This window comes from Salminus brasiliensis, chromosome 16 (genome assembly GCF_030463535.1).
Source record: "Salminus brasiliensis chromosome 16, fSalBra1.hap2, whole genome shotgun sequence".
NCBI classification, from domain to species: Eukaryota; Metazoa; Chordata; class Actinopteri; order Characiformes; family Bryconidae; genus Salminus; species Salminus brasiliensis.
Window position 1 is genome coordinate 16,014,166 of NC_132893.1, and position 25,879 is coordinate 16,040,044.

At 38.0% G+C, this 25,879-nt stretch overlaps 1 protein-coding gene across 1 annotated transcript; it reads right to left on the bottom strand.

The window, feature by feature from the left end:
• Positions 1–678: 678 nt before the first annotated feature.
• Positions 679–25,407, bottom strand: ubl3a (ubiquitin-like 3a). The gene is made up of 5 exons (XM_072658826.1): positions 24,686–25,407; positions 8,514–8,622; positions 6,417–6,503; positions 4,861–4,938; positions 679–3,232 (listed from the first exon to the last, which is right to left on the bottom strand). The coding sequence occupies exons 1-5, from the start codon at positions 24,710–24,712 to the stop codon at positions 3,180–3,182; spliced, it is 354 nt and encodes a 117-aa protein (XP_072514927.1). The 5' UTR covers positions 24,713–25,407; the 3' UTR covers positions 679–3,179.
• Positions 25,408–25,879: the final 472 nt, after the last annotated feature.

Consider the following 25,879-nt stretch of genomic DNA (forward strand, 5'->3'; position numbering starts at 1 on the left):
TTGTTTTTAATGACAGATATCCATCATCACCACAAGATGGAGACAAGAGTACACAAAACAGGTCCAATTCATTTTTAAACAAGTAGAAGGCCCCAGTGACTGGAAACTCCCACACATTGCATGGCTGACATTTGTTTATCCTGTCTGATTTATCTTAACTTCCAATTAAGTTCAGGTAAAAAAATAAATCTGATGCACCTCCATTGTGATCACAGTACTTCTTCCTCCAATCTTCATCATTTTAAAACGATTTTGGTATTTTTGTGAAATTCATGGTCTCAAAGTAAGAAATGGCAAAAAGCATAAAACCAGCTGACTGAGAAACATCCTTGTGAACATATTTGAACAATTATTTAAAGTATCATTAGCATTATTTATTAAGTAGCTTATTCCCAAGTAATCTGTCTATAATTAGTAAATCTGGCACTGTGGGAGCACATTCGGATTTCCAGTAATATACGTTAACATTAGCAAGGTATGTCACACACATTTAGAAGTGTGGACAGTTATCAGGTGAATAGTTTTGGAGAGCAAACTGCTTGATCAGAAACAACATTAATTCACTGTGTGACAGGGATCAGAGGGAGATTTGTATGCAACATGTACTGAAAACTCCTGAAGAAATTTGAAATTCAAAAAGTATGGATATACCCACAATAAGAACAGAGGCCAAAAAAATAAGTTCAATATTCTTTATTCAGTTTATAGATGTAATTCCATTTGTAGTTTGGAGAGCATTAGTTTCTATTTACAATAATTTTCTGAAAACGTCAGCGCTGTACATATTTGAACCCTGATCAGAATAAGCTGTGGTCTGATGAGCTAGTGCGGTGTTAAAAAGCATAAAGCAAATTAAAAAAAATACAGATTTTTAACATTTGAAAAAAAAAATATAGAAGAAAACACAATACAATAATCTTTTATTGTTAGGGGATTTTGCTGGTAAAGTACAAGACATCAGCGGATGACTTTTCCCACTGCTAATAAGCTAACTGTTTAGACAATCATACACTAGACACCAACACAGCTATAGCAATAATCTACTGTCATATTCTTTATACGATTCATATTAAATATACTCTACACAAATATAACCTTGAGATTTAATTCCCATTTGGAAAATAATGTCAAAAGAAAATGGAGGAACAAATCAGAACATGCTTTAGTGCTCTGCAAAGGTACGTTCCTTTTAATTAGACAGTAGAAGAGTGTAAAATCTTCATTTCAATTACGCCTTCTGGCTTAAGCCCGAGCACTGATCACCTCTACACTAAAATGTGTAGAGAATAAGAATTCAGCCTTTTGTCAAATGTACGAACCTGGCCTTTTCCTAAACACTGTCACACCTTTGCACTCCCCCTCCCCCCAGTCATATATTGTTTAAAGTGATTGATGCTATATAGCCTATATTTGCTTTTTCATAACCTGATATCTAGATAGTGCTATGAAAGTGCTGTATAGCCACAATAATGTAGCTAGAACGCTTTACATCACCATTACAGTTACAGTTGAACAAAATGCCAAACTAAGCAAGCTAGTTGGTTAGCTAACATTAGCGAATTAAGTTACCTCTTAAGTGAACAGCTCAATGGCCAAAATTCCCTTAGTTCCCACAGTATTCTCCATATAGAAGAAATGTATTCACCCTTGTATTTGATCAGAGCAACTGGCTTTTATTACCTTTGCCAAGATTTTGATGAAATAATAACTTGGGTAAATACCTGGCTATGACACACAGCCACCATTGTCATACTTACATTCTATCAGTTGACATTTAATGTATTATTTATACTTTTAAATATGAAAAAAAACATGAATGCAATAAATTCCTTGATATAACCCTTGTATACTTTTTAGTATACAGATGCGTTATGCAGTTTCTGCACAAATGACCGTGGCTTGCTATCCAATTTTCAAAAACGTTTTCAAGGGTAAGCACCTATCTGTGGCAATTTGAAAATAGAGGCATCGCAAAAAGGGGTTTCAGTGAATAATTGTTTAAGAACAATCATTTTATTATAACCACTTAATGCTATTTGAACACACAATCCTGTCCCCTGGCACCTTTACAAAAATAAAGGACAATTATCTTTAAACTCCTCTATGAGGAGCAATCAAAACGATCTAGTACGAGTGGACAGAACACTGGATGGTCAATTACAGAAGCCAATGACTGTCAAAAATACAGTCAGAAACTTGTTGGTACCATGCAACAGCAACCCTTTACTTTGCCTGGTTGGTGACAGAATCAAGTCTGCTACGCTTGCAACTGACCTACAACTACTCTATTTGCATTTGTGAGCCAAGGAAATTGCACTCTCGGCATACTGGAACTATATCCATAAAATGTGCACTTCAAAACACATGTAGTTCATTACGAAGAGAGAAAACAAAAAATAATCATTAACATTGATCAGGCACATTAATGCTTGGTCTGCTGAGCTAAAAACAAGACAAGAAATGTGGATTAACTCAGTGGTTAAATGATTGCTTCAGCGGTCTGACAGTTGAGTACAAATACAGCAATGCAGAGGTTAATCCACTACTGTGTAATCTGCAGCTATTAGAGGCCAGTGCCTTCGCCTCACCCATAGGGGCGCAAAGGTCTATGAACTGATTCAGAAAAGCCAGGCCCATGTCAGGTGTATTGTGTCATATTCTGCAGTCCTATTCTTTCTCTCTCTCTCTCTCTCTCTCTCTCGTTTAAGCAGGTGGAGAAGAAGGAAGGGGCTGCTATGCCTTCTGCTCATTAATGTGACTGCAATCTGAAACTAGTGTTTCCTCCATGTGCAAAACAATGGGGGGAGTGTATGTGTGTGTGAGACTGTGTGAAAAAAGGAAAACTGAGAACGAGCTCCGAAAGACGTGAGAGAGTTTGCTGTGTTCGAGTGGGTGTGGATGTGTGAAAAATGGAGCAACAAATAGAAAGTGTGTGTAATAGAGAGAGAGAGGAAGAGAGAGAGACTTGTGAAACATGAAGAGGGATTCTTTTTCATCATTCGCTGCATTTTATCCTAGGCTTCATAAGTGGTAAAATGTGACCAAGACAGTATGCAAAGCCCATGCATACTAGTCATCTGGTAGATGTCCTTCTGTGTATGAATGTGTGAGTGTATGTGTGTATTTTCAGCAGCATAGGAGTCTACAGAACACGCTAAATCTTGAAAAGAGGGACATCTTTACAGAATCACACAGCAGTTGCTCTCTCCAGTTTTTTCCCGATTTCTCTGGCCTAGGAAAGAAAAAACAACATGAGTCAACACATCATTACAGGTGGTGGTGATGAAACAGATAATGTGCAGCATGGTACTTGTCCAAACAAGTGTAAGACCAGTAAACAGCCAATTATAAAACAAAACATAGCTTATAAAATGTTTGAATACTGTAAAAAGCTGTTCAGCAGTGGTGGCTCAGCGGTTAGAGCGCCGGGATATCGATAACAGGGTTGTGGGTTCGATTCCCGGGCTCGGCAAGCTGCCTCTGTTGGGCCCTTGAGCAAGGCCCTTTACCCTCTCTGCTCCCCGGGCGCTGGAGTTGGCTGCCCACCGCTCTGGGTGTGTGTGTGTACTCACTGCCCCTAACACGTGTGTGTGTGTGAGTGTGTGTTCACTACCAGATGGGTTAAATGCGGAGGACACATTTCGCTGTACAGTCCACACTGTACAGTGACGAATACGTGCACCTTTACCTTTACCTTAAAGTCATCACTACAAGACATTTTCAACATTGGTGTACAACATTCTTTAGATGAGTCAACAGTAGTAACTGTAATAGTTTTTTCCATTAACTTCTGTAGCACAGAAAAAGCTCTGCTGCTTTTCTTGTTGTTTGTTTTCTCTTTTTTGCTTGTTGTTTATATTTACCCTTTATTTAGCCATTAGCCATAGCTTAACCATAGCTAACATAACATTACTTTAGAACACCCTTCAGTTGGAATATGAGTGCAATGCAACGCTACATGGCTAAAACGCAAAAAATCTAAATGGGGGACCACGTCACATCGCACCCCACTCTATGCTTGCAGCAGGTATAGACCAGTTTCACTGGAAAGTATATTTAGCTTGCTAACTGGCCAATCAGTTTAATCAGGCAAATAGTGTTAAATAATGAGTTATAGTGAGATTATAAGCCTGTGATGACCCATTTACTCAGCAATATTTAATACATGTTGCTGCTGTCCCAATACAACTGTTCATTTAGAGCACATGTTTGTGTTTTCATATCACATGAGTTTTTTATTGTATTGTATTGAAGGTATGTTGTTGTTTGGATATCATACTTTTATGATATCAGGCTTTATTTCCAGCTTTGACAGTATAATACAGAGAAAGTTTAAAAATACTTCCGGGCCTGCATGTGAAGCCAGTCAAGCACTTCTTTTGAAACTACTTGGACAGCTAACTACAATTGGAGGAGAAGGCTAACTTTCAGTTCTGTAATGTCAGCTAATAGATGCCTGTGCTGGCAAGTGTCGCTCTGAGTAATGCAGGTAGAGGGTCATCCTACCCATCCAGAAAGAGTGCCAATTGTGAAACCCTGGCCATGAACTAGTGAGAGATTTCAATCATTGTTTATAGTCTCACGTACAGTAATTGATACAATGTCACATTTAACAGTATTTGAACACTGCATTGTGTGGCCTTCCATAAAGTGTATTTAATGAATAAACCACATAATGGTGTTCTCTTGGGGCTCTGTACTATTGTACTATTTGTATGAGGCTACATCACACAGAAGAAAGCTGCAATTTCACATTATTGATTTATAACTTAATATAACTTCAAGCATCATGACACACAGTGATCAGGGAGCGTGTGAAAGAGCAGACAGAGAAAGGGAGAGAAAGGGAAAAATGGTTACCTTGGGAATTTGGCTCGGGAAGCGTCTCTCTAGCAACTAAATGCATCACTGTGGTTTTTCCAAGGGGCAGTTTTAAAGCTGCATTGAAGAGAAAGAGTGAAAAAACCCAGAATGAATGGACAAGTATTGCAAGGCTAAACATCAAGAGGCACATGACATGGATGTATCAGGCTGACTCTTCAGTGGGATAAAACAGGAAAGGATAGCTGAGACATAAAAGAAGAGCACAAAGACCCTGGACTGGCTTTATTGAAAACTGTCGGTGCCCTGACTTTCTCTCTCTGTCAGTGTCTCAGTTGTCTGTCTCTATTTGCTGCCAGCTTGCATTATCAAAAAGACATTTATTTGGTGGAACCTCACTTTGCTAACCACAAGGCTCAGATCTTGGGAGTATCCTTGCATTTGTACAAATGAGAATGTGTCTGCCTATGGAAACAATACTAAAAAAAGGTTTTGCTGGTCCACACCATTTTTGTTCAAATATTATCACGTGTCAGACCATAAAAGTGTTTATATGCTTGCTGACTGGGCAAAATAAGACCGGGTTATTTCCAATGGTGTGGCAAACAGGTAAATTACAGTCAAGACATGAGCTTTAGCATATGACTTTAAAGAGCCATATCAGTTAGTGACAAAATCAAGTTTGTTATGTTTGCATCTAACTGTAAAAAATTATGTGCACTTCTAAAGATACTCAAATGTTCATTATAATGAGAGAAAATGAGCAGTATAATGAGAGTTAATGAACAGTCATTAACATCAACATTAATATCAAGCATAATACTGTACGCTTTTAGCAAACATAAAGGAGGCATTTCAAGGTTAAAGCAAAGGCATTTCAGAAATTTGGAAACTTTTCTTACTTTCTTTTTATACATTGTGCTATGTAAAGTGTATATAGAGATCAGGAAAACAAGAACAGAACACGAAAAAACAAAAACGTCTTGGCCATTTTGTTTTTCAGAGTGTGTTTTTGTTCATGTGCAAGCTCACAGTGCTGCCATTTTTCCATAATACATCAGCCTGGTATCCTCACTCACACTCACACACACACACAAACACACTCCCTGGCTGAGTTTACCCTGCTTTTGCATGCCTCTTATTTCTCTTTCAAAGCCCTCGTTTACTGCTGTTTTTCCCCTCAATAGTCCTTAACCAGTGTCTGAGGGATGGGCAAACAAAAACGGACATGTTTCACGCTCCTGCCCAAAGCATTTCCTCTCCTCCCTGTTCCTGCTGAAAGCAAGTCTCTTCAAACATCAAGAAAATAGCAAATAGCTCAAACTGCAAAAAGTTTCCTCAACCCAATCTTTACCTGCAACAAAGTCTGTTCTATGAATAAGATGTCAATAGAAGGTTATTTTTTATTTTTAGCATAGTTTAGTTTACTGGGCCCTAGAAGCAAAGAATTCCAAATTCTTGCATAATGCTCCATAAAGACAACAACTCCTAGTCACGGTTCACACTTCAATGAACCTTCAGACCAACACGGTTTACACAGTTAGATGTTTTGTACATGCTGCACAGAATGATGGTGCAGTGTGTCAAAAGCTCACCTCCTAGCGTGACATTGCCGTGCAGAAAACGTCCCTGGTAGATGAGTCGCAGGATGTTTGGACTGCTCACCTGCTCTTCCTCCCAGTCTGGCAAACAGAGAAATACACATCTGTGATTAATCCAGAGTAATATTTTTAACACTTTGAAGTCACAGGTTTTACCAGCAATGTGTTGTATTACTTTTAGCAAACTTGTAGCAAATATAGTCTATTGACCTATGTATATTTATATTCTTGTTTTCCTATGTTTTCGTTTGATTGCAAAACAAGTAGAAAAACTAAATCAGGAAAGTTTAATCTGTTTATCAGTCAATGCAAGACTGGCTGAATGTACACACAAGCAAGTCTACCTCACAGTGGTTACAAAAATAAGACATTTGAAGTTTTGGCATAGTCAAAGTCCCAATCTACAAATGCTGTTGCAGGAGCTGAAATGTGCAGTTGTTGAAGAAGAAGTGGCCCATTCAATGTTTGAAATGTGCACAAATTCATCAATTCAGACAAGGGGGCAAACACAAACAACAAACAATCTTTTTCTTTTTGTTTCTTTTATTTGCTTTACCTGTCTTTATATTTCCCTGTAACCTGAAAAATCATCCACACTTTCTCACTTTTTTAGTTCATTAACCATGCCCCCCCCCATTTGCCTTTCAATTTCTGCAGTCCTCCTCCATGCATCTAAATGTACTAAATGACCAGAGTTCCACAAGTCAGAAGTAGAATCATGAGATTTTGCTTAAAGTCACTTTGAGCCAAAGATGGACAACTGTCCTAAATTATACTGAATTACTGAGTGATGCTTCTGGCCTGAATGAAATAAAAGCTTTCACTCTCCATGAGCATTTTCTACATTCCATTCTTTATCTTTCCCTCCACATCCTTTTTCTGGGTAATGAAAAGATGATGATTTCAATAAAAGAGTATTTATAGGAACTCAAAGCAAGCCAGTATTGGTGGAATTGAAGAAGCAGGGGAAACTGCACTATGATTAATCCTGTAAAATCTACTACTTTGCAGTTGACAGTAAAATCTTCAGACATGTTACTTGAAAGGCTGCCTGAGAGAAGAAGTGAGGCAAGAAGAAAGGGAACAAGAAACTAAGCTGGTGAAATTGAAATCTGGATACCATCTGTTGTACCTAGAACAGAGAAAAGGAGAGGTGTGTGTATGTGAGAGAGCGAGAAAGAGAGAGAGACAGAGAGGGAGAGAGAGATGGAGAGAGAGAGAGGGGAAAAAGAGAAAGAGAGACTCCTGATTCAGGATATAAATGTGTTTAGGACTGAGTACTGTCTTGGTGGTTAATACCTTTAAACAATCCCACTTAAAAACTGTTACACATACTTAATCAACCAATCAGGTGGCAGCAGGGCAATGCATACCATCATGCATATATAAGCTAGCAGCAATTGCAACCTATTTAAATCTTTTTGCTGACCATGTGCAACCCTTCATGTTCACAGTTTACCTGTCTTCTAATGGCTCCTCCCAGCATGGTGATGCACCATGTTACAGAAGGTATTTTAAATTGCTTTTATGAACATAATGTGGCTCACCCGATCTGAATACAATAGTACACCTTTGGGATGTGGTAAAATGGGACATTAGAAGCATGAAAGTTCTGAAAAATCTGCAGTAATTGTGTGACAAATCCCGAATCAACGAAAGGACTTTTTCCAACATCCTGTGGTATCCATGCCACAAAGAATTATGACTGTTTTGAGAGCTAAATGAGGCCCTATGCAGTTGATAAAAAAAAAGATAACAAGGTAACAAAGACTTATTTTTAAAGAGATGTGAGTATAACTAAGTATTTGGATATAGTGTACTATTGGTTTAATAGTGTGTTATTTATTTGAGACATTCATTTTGTATCTGATTAATATTTTGTATGTTAAATGGGTCAGGCATAGCTAGTTTTGACCAGCTTTGTAGTAAAGTATTTTAAATTAAACCTTAATGTTACATAAAGAGTCTAGACTACATAAACCTAAATATTTAAGTTAATTAGATTAGGTTAAGTTAAACATCTTCTCTTAAAATAGTGATTTAATATATGACGGATGACTGAAAGAATGTATGTGTGTGTGTTTTACTCACCCATTGGCCAGTTGTCATACACATGCTTGGCGATGTCTGTGGCTGAGTCGTTGGGAGAGAACAGAAACTCCTTTGTTTTTCCACTTACCAAGATGAGCCTCAAGTTGATCTGAAACAAGCACACCAAATCAGAAATCATTAGGACTTCCTGTGCCCCACAGAACACTAGGGACCTTCTCTTTCTGTACTCCTGAAGTGTTTTCATAAACATTTACTCTCTACTGAGCTCAATAAGGAGTAGAAACACAGACCTATGTCAGCATCTCAAAAGACCATAACAACCTTCTCTGCTACTCTGATTTGAGGTAAAGGCTCTCCAACAAAGTATTCTGGTGTAAAGCTAATATCTAGAGCTAATATAAAGAATAAGATTTTCCTAATTATAAAGCTAGTTAACACAGTAAATATATCACAGACACCATTCACTACTAAAATAGATTTTATTCATACAAAGTTTTTGGGTTGTTAAAATTCCATAATCTATGCATTAGTTTTGAGTATATCTTTGTAAAGCCATAATGTATGATCCTAATACACATTCACTAATTTTAATAAGCATTAATTGACAGATTAAACAGTTCTAATCAGTCTGACATAACACTGGTAGTAAAACAAACAATATTTAAAATAATTAAAATAACTAGACTATGGTACATAGAAAAAAAAGCAAGTTTATATTAGTATTCCTTTAAAGAGAAAGACGGCAATATTTCTGCAAGTAGGAAGAGAAAGGGTAAATAAAAGAAGAACAAGGACAGTAAGGCTGTGTATTAGCAAGAACTAATAATATACACTCTATTGTGCATAAAATCTAAGTAAAAGAAGCACTTACATTTTATATAATTGAGATAACAGTGGGATATGTAGACATACACTGTTATCTCATGGACGGGGTTTAAACACAACTCAAAATTGTCTGCTATGAATTTTTGCATGTAAACCACTAATTAATACAATATTGTGTTTCTATACAGCACTGCAAAACCTAAGATAATATTGTGATAGTTTGATATATCGATATAAGATCAGAGCGAGGAAGAGGTATAGATAGATAGGAAAGATAGAGAAAAGCACTCTTGTTCTGAGCAGTATATGTCCAATGCACATGTGCGCTATTATGCGAGTGTGCCTCCATGTGCCTCATCAGTGAGTCACACGCGCGAACACACACACACACACACACACAGGCAGACACCGCCGGCTGCTGTGACGTAACATAGCTAACACCAGCGGATTGAAACAGAGATCCTCCAAAGCACTTTATCAAATCAGATTAGAGCCAGGGCCTACACACTCAACTACACACCCACATAAATCAAAAAGCACAAACACACACACACACACACACATATGCAAGCATCCACATACTTACCTCAGCCACATAAATCATACCGTGCACACACACCCACACTTGGCTATTCTCCCAAAAGAATCAGACAGCTCATTCATACACAAATACACCCAACAGTCTGACCCAAGAACGGTTTGTCTGTATCATGAGTGAATTTGAATTACTGTATTACAATACACATATTAAAACACAATGAAAAGCACTGCAGACTTTACAAATACAGGAACTGCATTAAAGCGAAGTCAAACTTTGAAACATCATACCAGATGCAAATCAAACTCTAAACATATAGTTTAACAGTAGGAGTAGGAGTGCAATTCTACATAATTTCTACATAAAGTCCAGTATCTATCCTAGGGTATGATCTTATGGAGTGAATCCATAGCAGTCAATTGTGTGTATCTCATTTTATTTTAGTGCTATGTATAGTTCCTGTATCACCCAGTGGTGACTGTATTTGTGTTTTGAAACATAAACTGAATATTTGTTGGCCAGGTGTATCAGACATTTCAATAGATTGTTACTAAGGGGCTTCATCACCCAATATAGCATTGTTGCCTCACAAATCCAAATCCTATTGTGTTGCTGACTAATGTATACACCTTTGTAATGCAGTATACCATTTTTTTTTTTTTATGATATTTTACAGGAGTTTTCTTCGCCTGTAAAGTAACCTCCATGTTGGAGGTTTTTGCATAACAGCAGCGACTAATCAGTATATTCAAGAGACATTTATATTTTATTATCATACAGCTCTCTGTATGATAATAAAATACAGGTATCATACAGGTTTTGGCTACAAGTCATTGGCACATATGAATGGCTTCACCTTTCTTTTAGACCTCATATTAGCCTAGACACTCAGTCTTATTTGATGGACTTTAAAAGGTTTTATGGACTCATGGCAAACATGAGCCAAGAACACAGGAAGGGTAGGGAAAGACTTCACTTCCTCCCATTAGCTTTCATATCCGATTTGCTTCAATCGAAGTAGCCTCGCTACCCGCCTTAATCAATAATATGCCGCTTTGCAGTGGTGTTCAGTGATGTAATGTAGTATTGCTACATATGAGTTTTTAGAGGCTTTTATGTTCTCTCACACACACACAGACAAGTTTTTACACAGGCAGAATCCCCTTACAGAATTCTCTTCACCATGACTTGCCACTTGCCGAACAACAGCTAACAAAACAGACATTAGAATACAGTCGAAGAGAACTCAGACTGAAGACCCACCTCTTCCGAGAGTACTTGGGTGAAGTGTAGTGTTGAGTATGATGGTCTCCATATTGATTCGTGTGTAGTAGTGTCTAAGCTTAGAGGTATCTTTGAATTCAAGTCTATTTATACTAGCTAAGGTTATTCTTGAGTAAACATTGAAACATTTTTTGTAGGTTGCTCTGGATAAGGATGTCGTAAACGTCCTTTCAGTTGCCATAGTAATAGTTAGTCCAGCAGCAGTTTTTGCAAGTTTTGACCTGGTGTAACTTTACCCCACCTGCAGGCATTCTTCCATCCAAAAGCATACATCATTCTTCACACTGGTTTCTATCCATATATGTTTACGTGCATCTGTAAATGTTGAGACTTTAGCTTGATGTGAAATATTAGCTCAAATATTTTTGAGATAAATATGTAGAATCTTTCCTGAAATTATATAGCAATGTTATTCCTGAAATTAACATTCCAGGAATAACATGATCAAAACCTTGTGACAGGACCGACTCATTTTAACAAAACATTCAAAATGTTTGGAAAAACTAAAACTCATAGTCTATCAGAAATTTAGCTAATTAAAATTCTGGAAAAAATTATGTGAAATGTAATAATAGAAATGTGTTGATTGGTGGCACAGCTTAACTGGTTTCGCATTTTAGCATACTAGTTTGAACTAACAGAGCTGTGCTTAGAAAAAGGATACTGGATAGTTAATGTTAACAGGATGAGCTGCTGCTTGAAAGAAACGGACACAGTTTAGAATATCCCAGTAGAAGTTAGTGGTAGTAATTGTATAATTGTAGTAGTAGTAATTGTAGTAGTACTTGAATAAAGTAAGGTTTTACAGTAAATTTAGTGAGGGTAACATTAGCAGTAGCTAGTTTAAACTTTGCAACCTACAGGAGCAGACATTGTGATGGGTAGAGCTGCTGTTTACTGCTGCTGTAATTATTTTTTTGATTTTATTTATAAAATCAGAATGATTTTATTTATAGTACTCAAATGTAGTCTTAAGATTGTAGTCATTTTTACTGCCCTCTTTAAGTCATTAACTGACACTTTGATGCAACTATGAAATTGTTAATAACATTTTAAAAATGTAATACATTTTATTTATTACTGACATTATTCAATTATTTCAGCTCCAGAACTTACATTTATCTGATCAACAAAAACATATCAGATTGGAGGAACAATCTAAGTGTTGACATCACTGGCCTCTCTTCAATTCCCACCCCCACCCCCCCTCTTCATGCCCCATCACTTAACACGATGACAGCCAACGTGAGCATCTGTTAGATGATGTAACACAATTGGCAATTAGCCTTCTCCACCAAGCATGTTGAGCTATCCAGTGGTATTGGACTAGCGGCACTTCTCTTGTACAGAGCTGCTGGCAATGCATCCTTATTTGCATAACGTTTTTCAACATGTTATTGGAAATCTGGTTGCTGAAAACAAAGCAATTGGCTGATGGGAGGTAGCGAGAACACACAGGGTTGCAGTGGCATACCCAGCTGTCTCAGGAACGTGTGAGCCCATAAATGTAGTCAGCATTTTTTACTTGAAGGGCAGGGTGATGTGATGCAGAAAGGAGGCAACAGTATTGAAACTGCTTTTTCAAATGAACACTCATTCAAATGAACACAGAGCCAGCAAATAGCCAGGACCAATGTTGCAAGTGTAGCACTGCTTCAATACTAGTGTTAATCTAAGATTATGTCAATACCATCAGTGCTGAGGTCCAGTGACAGCCCTTCCCAAAAAAGGTAAGGAAAAAAAACACAACAACATCATGACATAATCAACTCTCAGAAGACTCTCACAGCCCGGCAAGCTAATTCATCTATAGGGGTTCCCTCCCAGCAGATACTGAACTCCCCCTTCAAACTGAAAGCAAACTGAGATAACTACATCTCTACTCATGTATCGGAAAAACTGGCTCACAGTACAAAGGGAGGTACCTATGACAACACCCAGTCATTACATGTAGTATGTTAGTCACATTAGGCCTACACTAGGGATTTCATGATACCAGAAATTTGGTAGTTGGTACCAATGCCACTTACTTCAATATGAGTTTGATTCTTCTTAGAATTTCACATAATTTAGTTTCTAATGGTTTCTAACAGCCGTGTCGTATTAAAAGTGAATGCAGTCTGAAGTAGTCAACTGCTCTAGACACTGATCATAAAGGATCATAAAGTGGCTAGCTTTGCTAACCCAACAATCAAAGATTTGAACAGTTGCCAAGTACTTCTAAAAGTTAAGGTACAAAAACAGTAAAAAAAAAAAAATAGAATGCAGAATACTTCAATACAAATTCATCAATAATTTACATTAGTACATGCAAAAGAGAATGAGTAACTTTTAGTAGTAGTCTTTTACCACCTCTGGAAAAATGTTCTGATGCTATACAAACTTCATTGTAAAAACATTAAAGAACATTTTAATATTAGGATGTAGGTATTGCTGATGACACAAATGGGAAGGATAATGATGCATTGGGGCCTTGTTTATGTAAAACCCTGCTGGGGATACTGAGAGTGCAGCTAGACACTCAACAAGAGAGAACAGCACAGTGGTTGCTTCCAGCAGAGAGAGAGTGATAGAGCAAAAGAGAGAGAGAGCAAGAGAGAAATGCGTTGGCGCTAATGAGAGAGCTGAGCCAAATGAAAAGCAGCCACAACAAATGCTGACCGAGGTGGACATGGCGGGTCGACCGGCTTTGCCCATCTCAGGACAGAGCTGCCAGATTGTTCTGGGAATGACATTTATGCAATAGGCAAAACACACAGGCATGTGCACACACACACACACAAAACCCTTATGCAACTGTGCATCAATGAAAACAATATCCAAAACTCTGCCCCAGGGAAGGATTTCTTTAAATAAGTCCAGTGTCTCTTTTGGAGAGAGAGGAAATTAGTGAGCTCTTCACAGTAATCTGGTGCTTTCACATAAGCTGGTTAGAGAACAATGACGTGGCGTTCTCCAGTAAAACAGCTCACCTGCATTATTGCCAGGTTACAGACATGTAACCCCAAGCCATGGGGTTTGACCACGCAAGCCTGCCACGGGTGCAAAATACAAGTGAAAGATACTTGCGAGAACATGATACCTGGAGTTTATTATCCAGCTGACCGGACCAGGTCCCTGCTGCTGCTGGTGATTGCTACTCTTTATGAAATGCTTCTATAAAGATAGGAATATAGTAATATAACATTGCCATTCTCCATTTTGCAGGTTATTTTTCCTACATGTTTCAAATCAATTAAAATTGTAGCCCTAATGGGGAACTGAAGTCTGACAAGAGAAACAGAGAGAGTGAAAAGAAAAAGAGAGGCAGAGAAATAAAGATGCAGAAGGCGGGAAAGCAAAACAAGGATGACAGAGCAAGACAGAGACAAAGAGAGTAGGGAGGGCAGTACAGACATTAAGAAAGAGAGAGAGAGACAGAGAGGGCCTGGTAGAGCATCGCATAGCCCTTGAGTAATAACTGATGACGTAAAGTCTCCCTTTTGAAGATCCTTCATTTGTATGTATGCCTCTTAGACACAGGCGATTCACAACATGTGCAAACTAAAGCATGCTGACACAACAAGAGTACATAATACAATTACATGGTATTACAGATAAGAGATAAGTCACAAACATGAGAAATAGCAAGAGAACAAAAACTATTAAGCACAATTATCCTAGTTTTAATTAGGGCTGCATAATTTTGAAAAACAAACACAGGAAAGATCACTAAATTTCACTAAACGTCACAAGATGTCAATGATCCGGTATCTGATGGTATTAATAATGCAGTCTGTGTATCGAAGATAAGAAGTAAAATAAATGATATTGAGCAGAATAACTTGCCTTTGGTAGATATGTCATAGAAAATGAGAACAGTGCAAATTTTCCTACTTTTTCCAACTATGGCGTGTTCGATTTGTCTTATGTGACCTGCATGCGTCCATTGTGATGGCAATGTTGAATGGATGTATTGTGCAGCCCTAGTTTTAAGTTCTGTCTGAACACATTCTGTCTGAACACTTTCTGAGCAAAGGCCAGGTGAAGGATTTAAACTAGAACTGAACTTTAGGCATCCAACCGATAGCACAAATCAATGACGCAAAATGAAAAAGACTACAACCCACATTCATCGATCCAGTTAACTTTGCAGTAAAACCACTCCCTGTGTTTTTCGAAATACCTTTCTTCATTGTAGTCAAATAGAGAACATATCTGTTCTTGTCTGGGGCTGATTCAGTGTCAGCTCTGTGTGCAGACCTTACAGAAGTCGTTAATAAGGATATGTGATGGCTCAGGGAAACCATCCATCTTTTACTTGACACCTCAGTGTTCATTCATGTGTGTGTGTGTGTCTTAGAGTGAGAAATATAGGCTGTGCTGTAGTTCAGACTGCAGTCACTCTGAAGCCTATAATCACACAGCTCTTGCCTCACCTTTCTTGGGTGAGAACGCTGACGGAATCACTGCTTCGTTTCCCACGGCAACGAGACAGCACCAGTGTCTGCTCCAAAAAAAAAAAGCCACTCCAAAAACAGAAAATGGAAATCTGCTTCCTGAGCCTGAAAAATGAGCACTCTTGTATCACTTGATGCTCTGTGCAGAACATAAGTTTATATGCACCTTATAGTAAGTATCCTACCTGACTCAGCAACGGAATGGGGCGTATGATTTTACACAATATGATATGTATTGTGGTTTCTCCACCACAATCTGATACGCTTTTGATACAGAAGTAAGAAAAAAATAATTGCCATCATTCATTGTCCTTAATTTTTTTCTGGTCAAAGCTAAGTCACAACTAGACAAACAAATAAACTGTTTTTTTCCTTTAAAGACAAATGTGCATGCATGAGTTTAAATGAAAGTAATAGTGTAAGAATGGTAAGGACAAAATGTTGTGAATCATTTCACCCTTACAATTCACACAAATACTTTCATTTATGTAAAATCTGATATTTAATATAGCAAAGAATCCATATTTTAATACACTAATACATTATTGTTACCATTTTCAGTTCATTAGAACAGCCAGCAAACTGTCCAATTTCAAACAATATTTGAAACGAATGCTGCACTTTATCTAATGTTCCCAATCTAATGTTCCAGCCACAATCTAATATGTTAAAATGTTACAATACAATTCGATACACTATGATACAATGTGAAGGAGTACAATATGTAGTATTGTTACCTCTCTAGTAAATGGATTTGGTTGCAGCGAAGGGGGGTGTTTTTACTTTCTTGATGGTCATTTTTAGTAATATAAAGGATTTAGTGATGTTACAGAACAATAAGAAGATAGTAAAGATTACTACGCATATTGGAACAGCAAATTGTGCTTCATGAAACTGGATTACAAACAATATACTGTTCTGCCAAGATAAATGAAGTATATTACATTCTGTTGTAGATATAATGCAATATATACACCATAGCCAGAAATACGTCTACTCAAAACCTTAGAGTAACTGATGCACTTTCTTTCCTTGATGTCCTTGAGCAAGGATTCAGGAAATTATTATTTTTTCTTCCTAAAATAACATTATTTATACAGTAAATGTTATGAGTTGTGAGTTCCAACTTTAGCTTAAAAACTTCAAGGAAGGAATATTAATGCACTTGTAAACAAATATATATTTAAAAGGTTCATTAACTAAAACCATGTCTTTGGACCAAAGATACAATGATATCTCAGTGTCCAATATCAAAGAATTAGAAGAGGCCCCTATTCATTATTATTTGAATTTCCTAAGCTGGTCATAAAGCTGTAATGACTCCGTAATAACTGCTCAGAGCAAGAAGATGAACAATAACCAGATCTAGAAGCAGATAACCTTTGGCACATCTAGAAACAGACAATGATAAAAAAAGAAAGAAGAGAAACTATGATCTATGGCTGTGCTTGATCTGTACATGTTTCTACTCCAATATGTGTACTATATAACATACCATATATAGGATCATTTTTACAAAATCATAAAACTCCTCAGATGAGATCATTGCATTTGATTTCACCCTATATATTTATATAGCGTAAACACATGTGAATTAAACATATATGGTGTGTAACATGTTATACAATGTGGTGTTTTAATGTTAAGATTAAAAAACACACAAGATTATATTTTTAGGATTTCAAGATAGTCTGTAAAGATTATTATTACAGTGTTCACACTATAATACAGACCTATACATTGTATAAATGCTGCAAAACAGAATCAACTGAATCAGCTAATGATCCATTGCAGAAGAATTGTCCTTTACAAGACAGATGTTACTAGAGAGCAAAACTGTATTACTGTAGTCAATTTTTTTGCTTGCTTTGAGCTACATACCAATTCATGTGTACTGTACATGTTTCTCATATTTGTAGGTTCCTGTGGTATTGTTTACTACAAAGTGCAGAGCAGAGCTCAGCTCTGTGATACGTTGGGCCTCAATTCCTGACATTGCATACATGTCCATCAGACTTTAGGCCTCTGTAGTGGGTCTACAGTTTAGTGCCTCACAGCTAAAATGAGATGCTGTCAGTCATGAATTGACAATTCCCTCCTCTGTATATGACTGTACTGTATGTCCACATACAGTTGTGGTTGGAAGTTTACATGCAGAATAAGTGTAAGTGTAAGTGTAATTTTAGCAGAACTGGTAAGGTTTAGCTACAATTATTGGCTTCTTAGCATAGTCCACATATTTTCAATACAGTTGAGGTCAGGACTTTAGGAAGATAACTCTTAAAGCTTAATGTTATTCTGCTTTGTCTAGCCACAACCACCTTTGATTGGGTCACTGACCTGTTAGATCCTTCCTCCAAAATGTTTTTCCTTTGTCCATGCCGAGCTAAAAGGTGTTCTATCTTCTTTCTTGGATGGCAGACGATGTAAAACTTGACATGACTTAAAACTTAACATGACTGTAGACAGTGCCACTGGTGTTCCTTTAGTTCATGGCAGGTAAATTTTTATTAAATGTTAGTAAATAAAAAATATATGACCCTGTATGTATAATTTTGACATTGTGTTGATCTCAGAAAATGCCTTAAAAAATAAGACTTCATCAGCAAATTCCTGTTTTTTTATATATAAAGGATCATTTTCGTCCCACATGATTTCTGACCAAAACTGTGCATATACAATTTTTCTTTGATAGATTGATCTTTGCCTCTTACATGTGTGACTCAATAACTTCCAGAAGTCACAGCATGTCCTCTGCTTTAATTATCATTCTCTTGACTTTCCCTGACTCATCTGAGTGCATCACATCTCAGCCATTAGCACTGCAATGCTAGCATTAGCTTCCGGAGCTAATCACCAACACAGCACAACAGCAGCTGCAGCCTCAGCCTGACCAGACGCCTCATCAGCAGTCCTGAAGGACACTCATACTCTCTCATACGCATACACTCACTCACTGATTACACAGCTCTGACCTAAAACATGCAAGGAAAACAACAACTTGGGAATGACACTGGTCTCAAAACTACAGATATATTTGTACCATATTCAAAGTTAACAAGACAATTATTCTGTGGGCGAATAAATAAAATTGAACGAACTGTCCTACGCCTTAACTCTCATGCAAACACTCGAACCTCAAAGAATGACAGAGGCCAACAGCACTGAGTATACCAGTGTCTTGCAACATTACCCTTGACCTGACCTGTGGAAGGTCTTCAAACATCTTTGAAATTAAATGTGAGATGAAGGCTGCTATGTCTCATCTAATCCAAGGCAAATGTTGTGGTGCATAGTCTGCACATGGCAGAACTGAGCAGGAAGAGTCCTACAAAAGCCCAGCTGATATTTTCATCCTGCCATGGTTGATTAGATGGGATGAGGATATAGTAAAAAGCCTGGTGTCTTTTTACTACACACAACTCAGTGTATTGGGCTGCTTTGAATGTGGTATTAGAAGTAAATTATATGCATTAGTTAGAGAAAATGTGCATTTTGGTGTGAAAGTAACTGACAATTAATGTGCAAATAAAAAAGGAATTAAAAATGGAGATTCAGTGATATCCAAGAAGAAGCAAAGAGGAACATGTGAAGGAGAAACAGAAAAAGAGAGAGAGAGATGAATAGTGCTTCATCCTCTCTGTGTGCTTCCTCTCTGTGTGCTAAATGAAGGCAGGCAGTCTCTTGCCCTGCAGGCGCTGCCCACGTGCCTGCTGATGTGAAGGGCAGGCATCTGCAGAGAGAGGGGGAGGGGCACCGACCTATCCCTCCATACCCTTTTCAGCCTATTTATATAGTGCTTTTCATTAAAATCATAGTATGATAAAAGATATTAAATATATATTTACGTTCTACAACCGCTCACAGTTTGAAACTGTAATGCAGGGCAACAAAAACAAGGGAATGCACCAAAAAAAACACACAAATCATGGGAAAGCCCCTGTTAACAGGTGAGTCAAAAGAGGATTAAAAAGAGGTCAGGCACTGTGCTACTTCAAAGATGTCTTCAAATTTAGTCCAGTGGTAATGGACTAGTCAAAAGGCATGGCCTCCCACTGAGCACAATTTGGACTTGGGCAGTTACAGACAGGTGGAGGCCAGACTATTTAGACAGAATTTCTCAAAATGGAGACACCAAGCACTGCATTATACTGGATTCTCTACATATTCACAATGCTAGTCCACCTTCTAGCACTAGCCACAGTAATCCAGTGCCTTTAACACAAATAAAATGATGTTATAGACAGTGTGGTCAAATCCACACTGCAGCACATATTTGAAAATCAGAATGAAGAAAGACATACACAGCATTACCAGAAGCCTGGTCAACCCCACACCCTGAAAGACACAGAATGGTACAGCAGCAGCAGGCCTTTACAGACTTCTTTAAAACTCTCTGAATGCTAAGTGCTTTTATATGTTTGACAGAGATACCAAGCATTCACCTTCATTCAGATGAAAAAACATCAGCTCTGTTTAAAGATGAATATGAGTTGCATTGAAAACTTGACTTTGGTCTGATTAATTATTCTTAATTGGTTGGAACTGATCTAAACTGTTGATTATTCTTGAATTCTTGATATTAAACATGACATCTGTAAACAAACATTATTGTGTTGTGAAGATAGAGCACTGTGTTGTGGATTGGATAGAGATCTGGAGCAAATGTAGACTTCTAAATCTGCCTGCCTTTACCTTGAACAAAATTGACTGTATTATTGTTGTCATATGAGGCATATTACATTTATTTAACCTTACAATATTGTTAACTCTACAACATAATTTTAGGATTGAATGTCAAGAAAACCATGTAACTAATGTAAATGTAAGTATGGATATAGCTAATGTTTCTAGAAAAACAAGTTACTTACTAACAAGCTAGTAAGCTAGAACCAGCTTGTGGTAGACAATTTCACCCTGAGGTTTTTGGAGTCAAATGCTTTGCATGTTAGCTAGCTAATGTTCTGCTATTTTTGCTGGCTGTTTTTAGGATTTTCAGGAAGTGCACATTTGGCAGCTTTATTTGGCACCTAGGAAGAAGCACTAGTAAAACACTACTGAAACACACACACGCACACATATATACACAAAAACAGTTCTATGACTATAGCAGTCAAGTCAAGTCAAGTCACATTCATTTGTATAGCGCTTTTTACAGCTGTTGTCACAAAGCAGCTTTATATAATTAGTCATTAGTAAAAGACAGAAAAAAGAAATAACATAAGAAGACATGAAGCAGTTAAGAGATTGTTGAGGAGATGCAGGAGATGCTGAAGTGCAGTTTAGTTTTTCATGAGATGGTTTGGTATTTGGTGTAGACACACCGGAATGTGAATTCTTTGTCTTTTTTTAAATATATATGACTTTAAAAAGACACATTTTAAAGGAACCCTCATAACCCTGCTTGTGATGTAGTGGAAATGGTGGTAAAGGCATTCTTTAAAAAAAAGTAATTCTTATGTGTGAAGCTCCTAAGAGTAGCATTGGATGAACTCTTTTGATTATTAGAAATAAGTTCATGCTAACCATGCAAAAATAGTCAGCAGGAAAGCTTTAGCAAGCGGTATGAGTAGACAGGGCACCTCTCTCATAGAGCTGTTGTAAATTGTTCCTCACTCCACTGAAAGGCTTCTTTATTGAGAGTCTGTGCCACTTCCTCTCCCTCTCTAGACATGTTAACCCTTACAGTCCTAAACCAGCTGTCACTAAAGCCCTGACTTACTATCTATCAATAATATTTTTGTATGGCTTCATAGAAGTATGGGATTCAGAAGTATATATCCACATGTTTTGTACTGTGTATCCCTAAGGATGTTCTGAATTTTGAGGTTAAAATAATAACAATAGCATGAAAGTAAGTCTATCTCTAAACCTACTACACTGTAATAACAGCTACTTAAAATATACTCACTGCCAAAGCAACTCGAATACCACGTTGGACAAAACTTACTGGTTTGCGTTGGATATTATGTGAGAGTGCTTATTTAAATAGATACAGAAATATTCATTTTACTCATGGCATTGTAATTCAGATGATCCACTGATATTCAGACAAAAAAGGTGAATAAGACAAAATGTATGAGATTTTGAAAATGTTTGTTCATCACAGTGGGTGACATCTGCTATTTTCAACAAACTTTCATTTGCCTAATAGAGAAATCCAGCATAGACACAGACTTCTAAACTACAAAAGGATGACAAGGCTTTGCCACTCCCACCCCCTACACCCAAAATCAATTGATGCACTCCCACTCTACCTCCTTTCTGAGTTAATGTTTGCTGCTAAACACTGTATTTATCCAGCTCAGTAACTGCTGTGCTCATACACTCTGTTTAGTTTTATCTTCAAAACATTTCTTTCAGAAAATAAATAGGAACTGTACTCTGAAATGTGCAGATAGGTTTACACATTATATACATTATACATGCTATATACATTTCATGTGTTTGCTTATTTTTACTTAGAAAATCAACAAAACATGTTGATGCTGCACTGTCCTGTCTGTTTATTGTGCCAATTATGTTTTTATTAACCATATACACATTTGAACTGTATGTAGTATTGTGTAGTCTTGCTTTATGTTAGACCATGGTCCCAAATGAATGTTATTTCATTTGACTGGGAACTTGTATATGGCTGAAATGACAAATCTTTAACTTGAATTTTAGTGGCCTACAGGCAATGCTTGTCCAGAACCTCTAATGGATAATCAAACTTGATTCTAAATGGCTGAAGCTGTGCTTTGTGAGCCTGCATCTCACCACTCCATCTACCCAAATATTGATATTAAGCTATGCAAAACTCCAATGACACAGCATTCTGTGAGGGAAAAAAACAGACTCTACATCCCCTTCCTGAATCGGCCAGGCTCTTATGTTGCTCACCTTTGAGACTCAGATTTCATGACACAACAAAAAGAAAGGCAAAAGTCTCCATATTGCTGTATGACCTCTTCAATTCCATGGGGCCTATAGCAAAAGAGAAGACCCCACCTCTCATGTCAATTCTCCATGGGAAGTCTGAACACTGTGTGGGGGGGTATTTAACAGCTAAACTGACATTTCCAGTGTAATGGGCATTCTTGAGAGGGTTCCCCTCTTAAGAGTACAGCAAGTAAGATTGGAACACACAGCACAAAGTGACAGGCCTGTCACACTTCCACTGATATGCAGCATGGAGATAGCTGCCAAATGTCTGGCTGTGTGTCACAGTGACTGATCATGGCTTTTCAGCTTCGTAAATCTGCAAATATAACTGATTTACATTGCTCAGTACTTATTTCTTTCAGCGTGAAAGCGAGATCATTCTGTAAAAAGACAATCCATTCAGCCAAATGCCCACACACAGACACACACACACACAAATACTGCCATTGTTGTGGTGTCCCAGCCCCCAACTAAACCCCTCAACAGTGGGACAAGCTAGTTTTATTGGAGACTGACAATAAGATGACTAAGCTACAGATGTTCAAAATGGGCATTTAAACTTTAGAACGATACAAAACACTTGACATTTTCTAGATTGCCCCTACTAATCACACTCTATTACACTAATAGATGCTTAAATTTTGTGATGACTTGTGATGTACTTCTGTGTGCTTACAAGTATGGTTCCACTATAACTGGTTTGGCCATGCGTCACATAACATAGGTTCTGACTACACCACTAGAAAACATCTTCAGGTTTGTGACTATTTTACATTTTGACCACTTGTTGTCCACATTAAACAGTTATCTTACTTTCCAAATATGTTTTTCTGTTCCTCTCAGGGTTTTTTGGCTATTACAGAGATACTTTAAAACTTATGGTACAGACAATTTACATGTAATAACAGTCATTAGCTTAGCCTTGCATTTCCTACGAAACAAAACATTTCTAAATGAAAGCTGTACTTTAACGATGGTTCATGCAGAAAACTAGCTTTGGGAGATTATAACAATGTTTATGTTTCTGGGGTTTGATAAGTTGAAATAGAAAAAAGAGTACCAGGTAACGCCACATTTAAAAAAGGTGTAACTGATTAGTTAGTACAAAGCTAATCATTTTCTGTGGGGTACTACATCCAATTCTTGCATGCAGCTGTATACACCAAACCAAACTGACTTGTTTGTTATATTAAGACAGCAGCAACAGTGTAATCTTACATTATACACTATACTGAGAAAGGCATTACATAATGACCTGTTTATAATTCTGGCCAGGTCCCCAGAATACAGGTTCACCAAAAATGAGCCCTTTTAAGTGAGAGGAGATAAGGTCAGATGCAGGCAAGGCCGGCAAAAAAAGAGAAAACAACAACATACTTTGCAGTTTATCGACACTTGCCCTTTGCTGGTGATCTAGTTAAGTTTCTAAAATTTCTAAGTATACTAAGACCAAAACACCCTAGGCGGTCATACACTAAGGAAAACTCTAATTCCACTACATCTAGCCAATAGACCTCCTTCAGCCTTGGAAGTTATAACACAAAGGAAATCTCAGTAGTCTTGGTGTGCCACTATGTCTGAAAAGTAACAAACATTTCAGCTGTTCTGCATATGCAAAACTGCTTTCTCGAAACCCAGGCCAGTCTCAAAACTCTAACCAGGAACCCTGCATAATATTCTGAGATGTAAATAAACATAAGTTGGCCACAGGAATCCGATTCAGAACTAGGATATACCTCTTGGAAGTCATCATGCCATGCTTCCAACATATGGGTATACATAGGGTTCGATTACAAATGCTGGAAGAAATGCTGAGAGAATGCTGAAGGCTGTTTTTGATTGATGAGGGTCGGTTTCTATTCATCAGAGGTTCTGTGTAGAGTATTAAAGTGGGAACCAAGAGCTAACTACACTAGCTGATATCACTATATAGCCACACAACTCTGACTCTGTGATAGAGGACTTTTTACAGAGGGAGTGGACGTGAGGTTTCCGGAAAATAGCACAGGTTACACACAAGGCATCTCAAATATGGTAAATTGTAGCTAGCTAGCTTGATCATCAGGGTCTGGTGGCAATCCTAGTCATGTTCTCCGAACTCCTGTAGCTAACTTCTAGAAGCCTGGAGACTAGTGGACGGAAGAGTTCGAGGTAACCTGCAATACTGTACAAACGAAAGTATTACTGATATTACTTACCATATCAGCTGGGGTACTGCCTGTCATCTTGTCCTTCTTGTTATTTTAAGTCTCTTCAGTTAAAAAAAGTTTTTCTCCTCCTTTGTTTGACAGTTCACTGCGAATAACGTAAAACCAACCACTTTACCACAGAAAGAGCACTCGTGTTGGCTGATATTCCCGTCGTCGACACGATGTTGTAAACACTGAGGAGGTGGTTAAACGAATATAGGAACGTGTTCGTCTTTAAATACGCATCTAATTCGTTTACTTCTCATGGTAGCGCAAAGCGAAGGAAAAAAGAAAGCAAAACGTTTTACGTGGGAGGATTCCCTCCCATCCTGAAAGCAAGAATATGTAAGAAAAAAAGTGCACTACGCCATAGAAAAAATACAATATTACAGCATTATACCATCCAAGGCTTGACCTTTTCTGGGGAAATCCTTGCTTTTCACAAACGACTCTGCTAAATGTCTCTTCCGTCGTGATGTCGCTACTGAGTAAAAACGGCCGTCCAGTCGATTAAAAACTGTAGCTAGCGTTTAGGATTGTTCACAGTCTTCTTTCGTCTTCCTCTGCGCTCTGTCTGCTGTCATTCTGCCTCACAAAAACATGGCGGCAGTTGGTGGGGGGAGAAAAAGCGGAGCGGGGAAAGCGGAGCTGCCTTTCGGAGATAAAAAGGCGCGGCGCCGTTTGGTATGTAGATACACGCGATCCGCCCCGCGTGCACCTAAGCAAAGAGGGGCGGAGCGACACCAAAGAGCAAATCCTCTCCGCTTTATTCGCTTGTGTTTTTCTCGCCCGTATTCCGGAACGCCCCGCCCCCTGTGCTAGGGTTGGTTAGTAGGATCAAGCCTCCTGCGTCAGATCGTCGGCGGACTGTTTGTGAATATGCACTAAGTAGCCAATCATAGCGCAGGAGGCAGGGCTTGTCGAAAAAGAGGGGTTGCGGGCAAAACATCTTATTTAAAAAAAAGTTTTTTCAAGGCACCTAACCCCTGATTGCTCCCCGGGTGTGTTCTCACTGCCCTATTCACTAGTATCAGTGAGTGTTTGTGTGTGTGTGTGTGTGTGTGTGTGGGCTTACTGCCACGAATGGGTTAAATGCGGAGGTTGAATATCATTGAACTGCTGTGCAGCAGCGATAAAGTGTGCTTTCCTACCCCTTTCATTTTCATATGTATGCCCAAAGAAAAGGTGTGCAAGCTTTTTTGA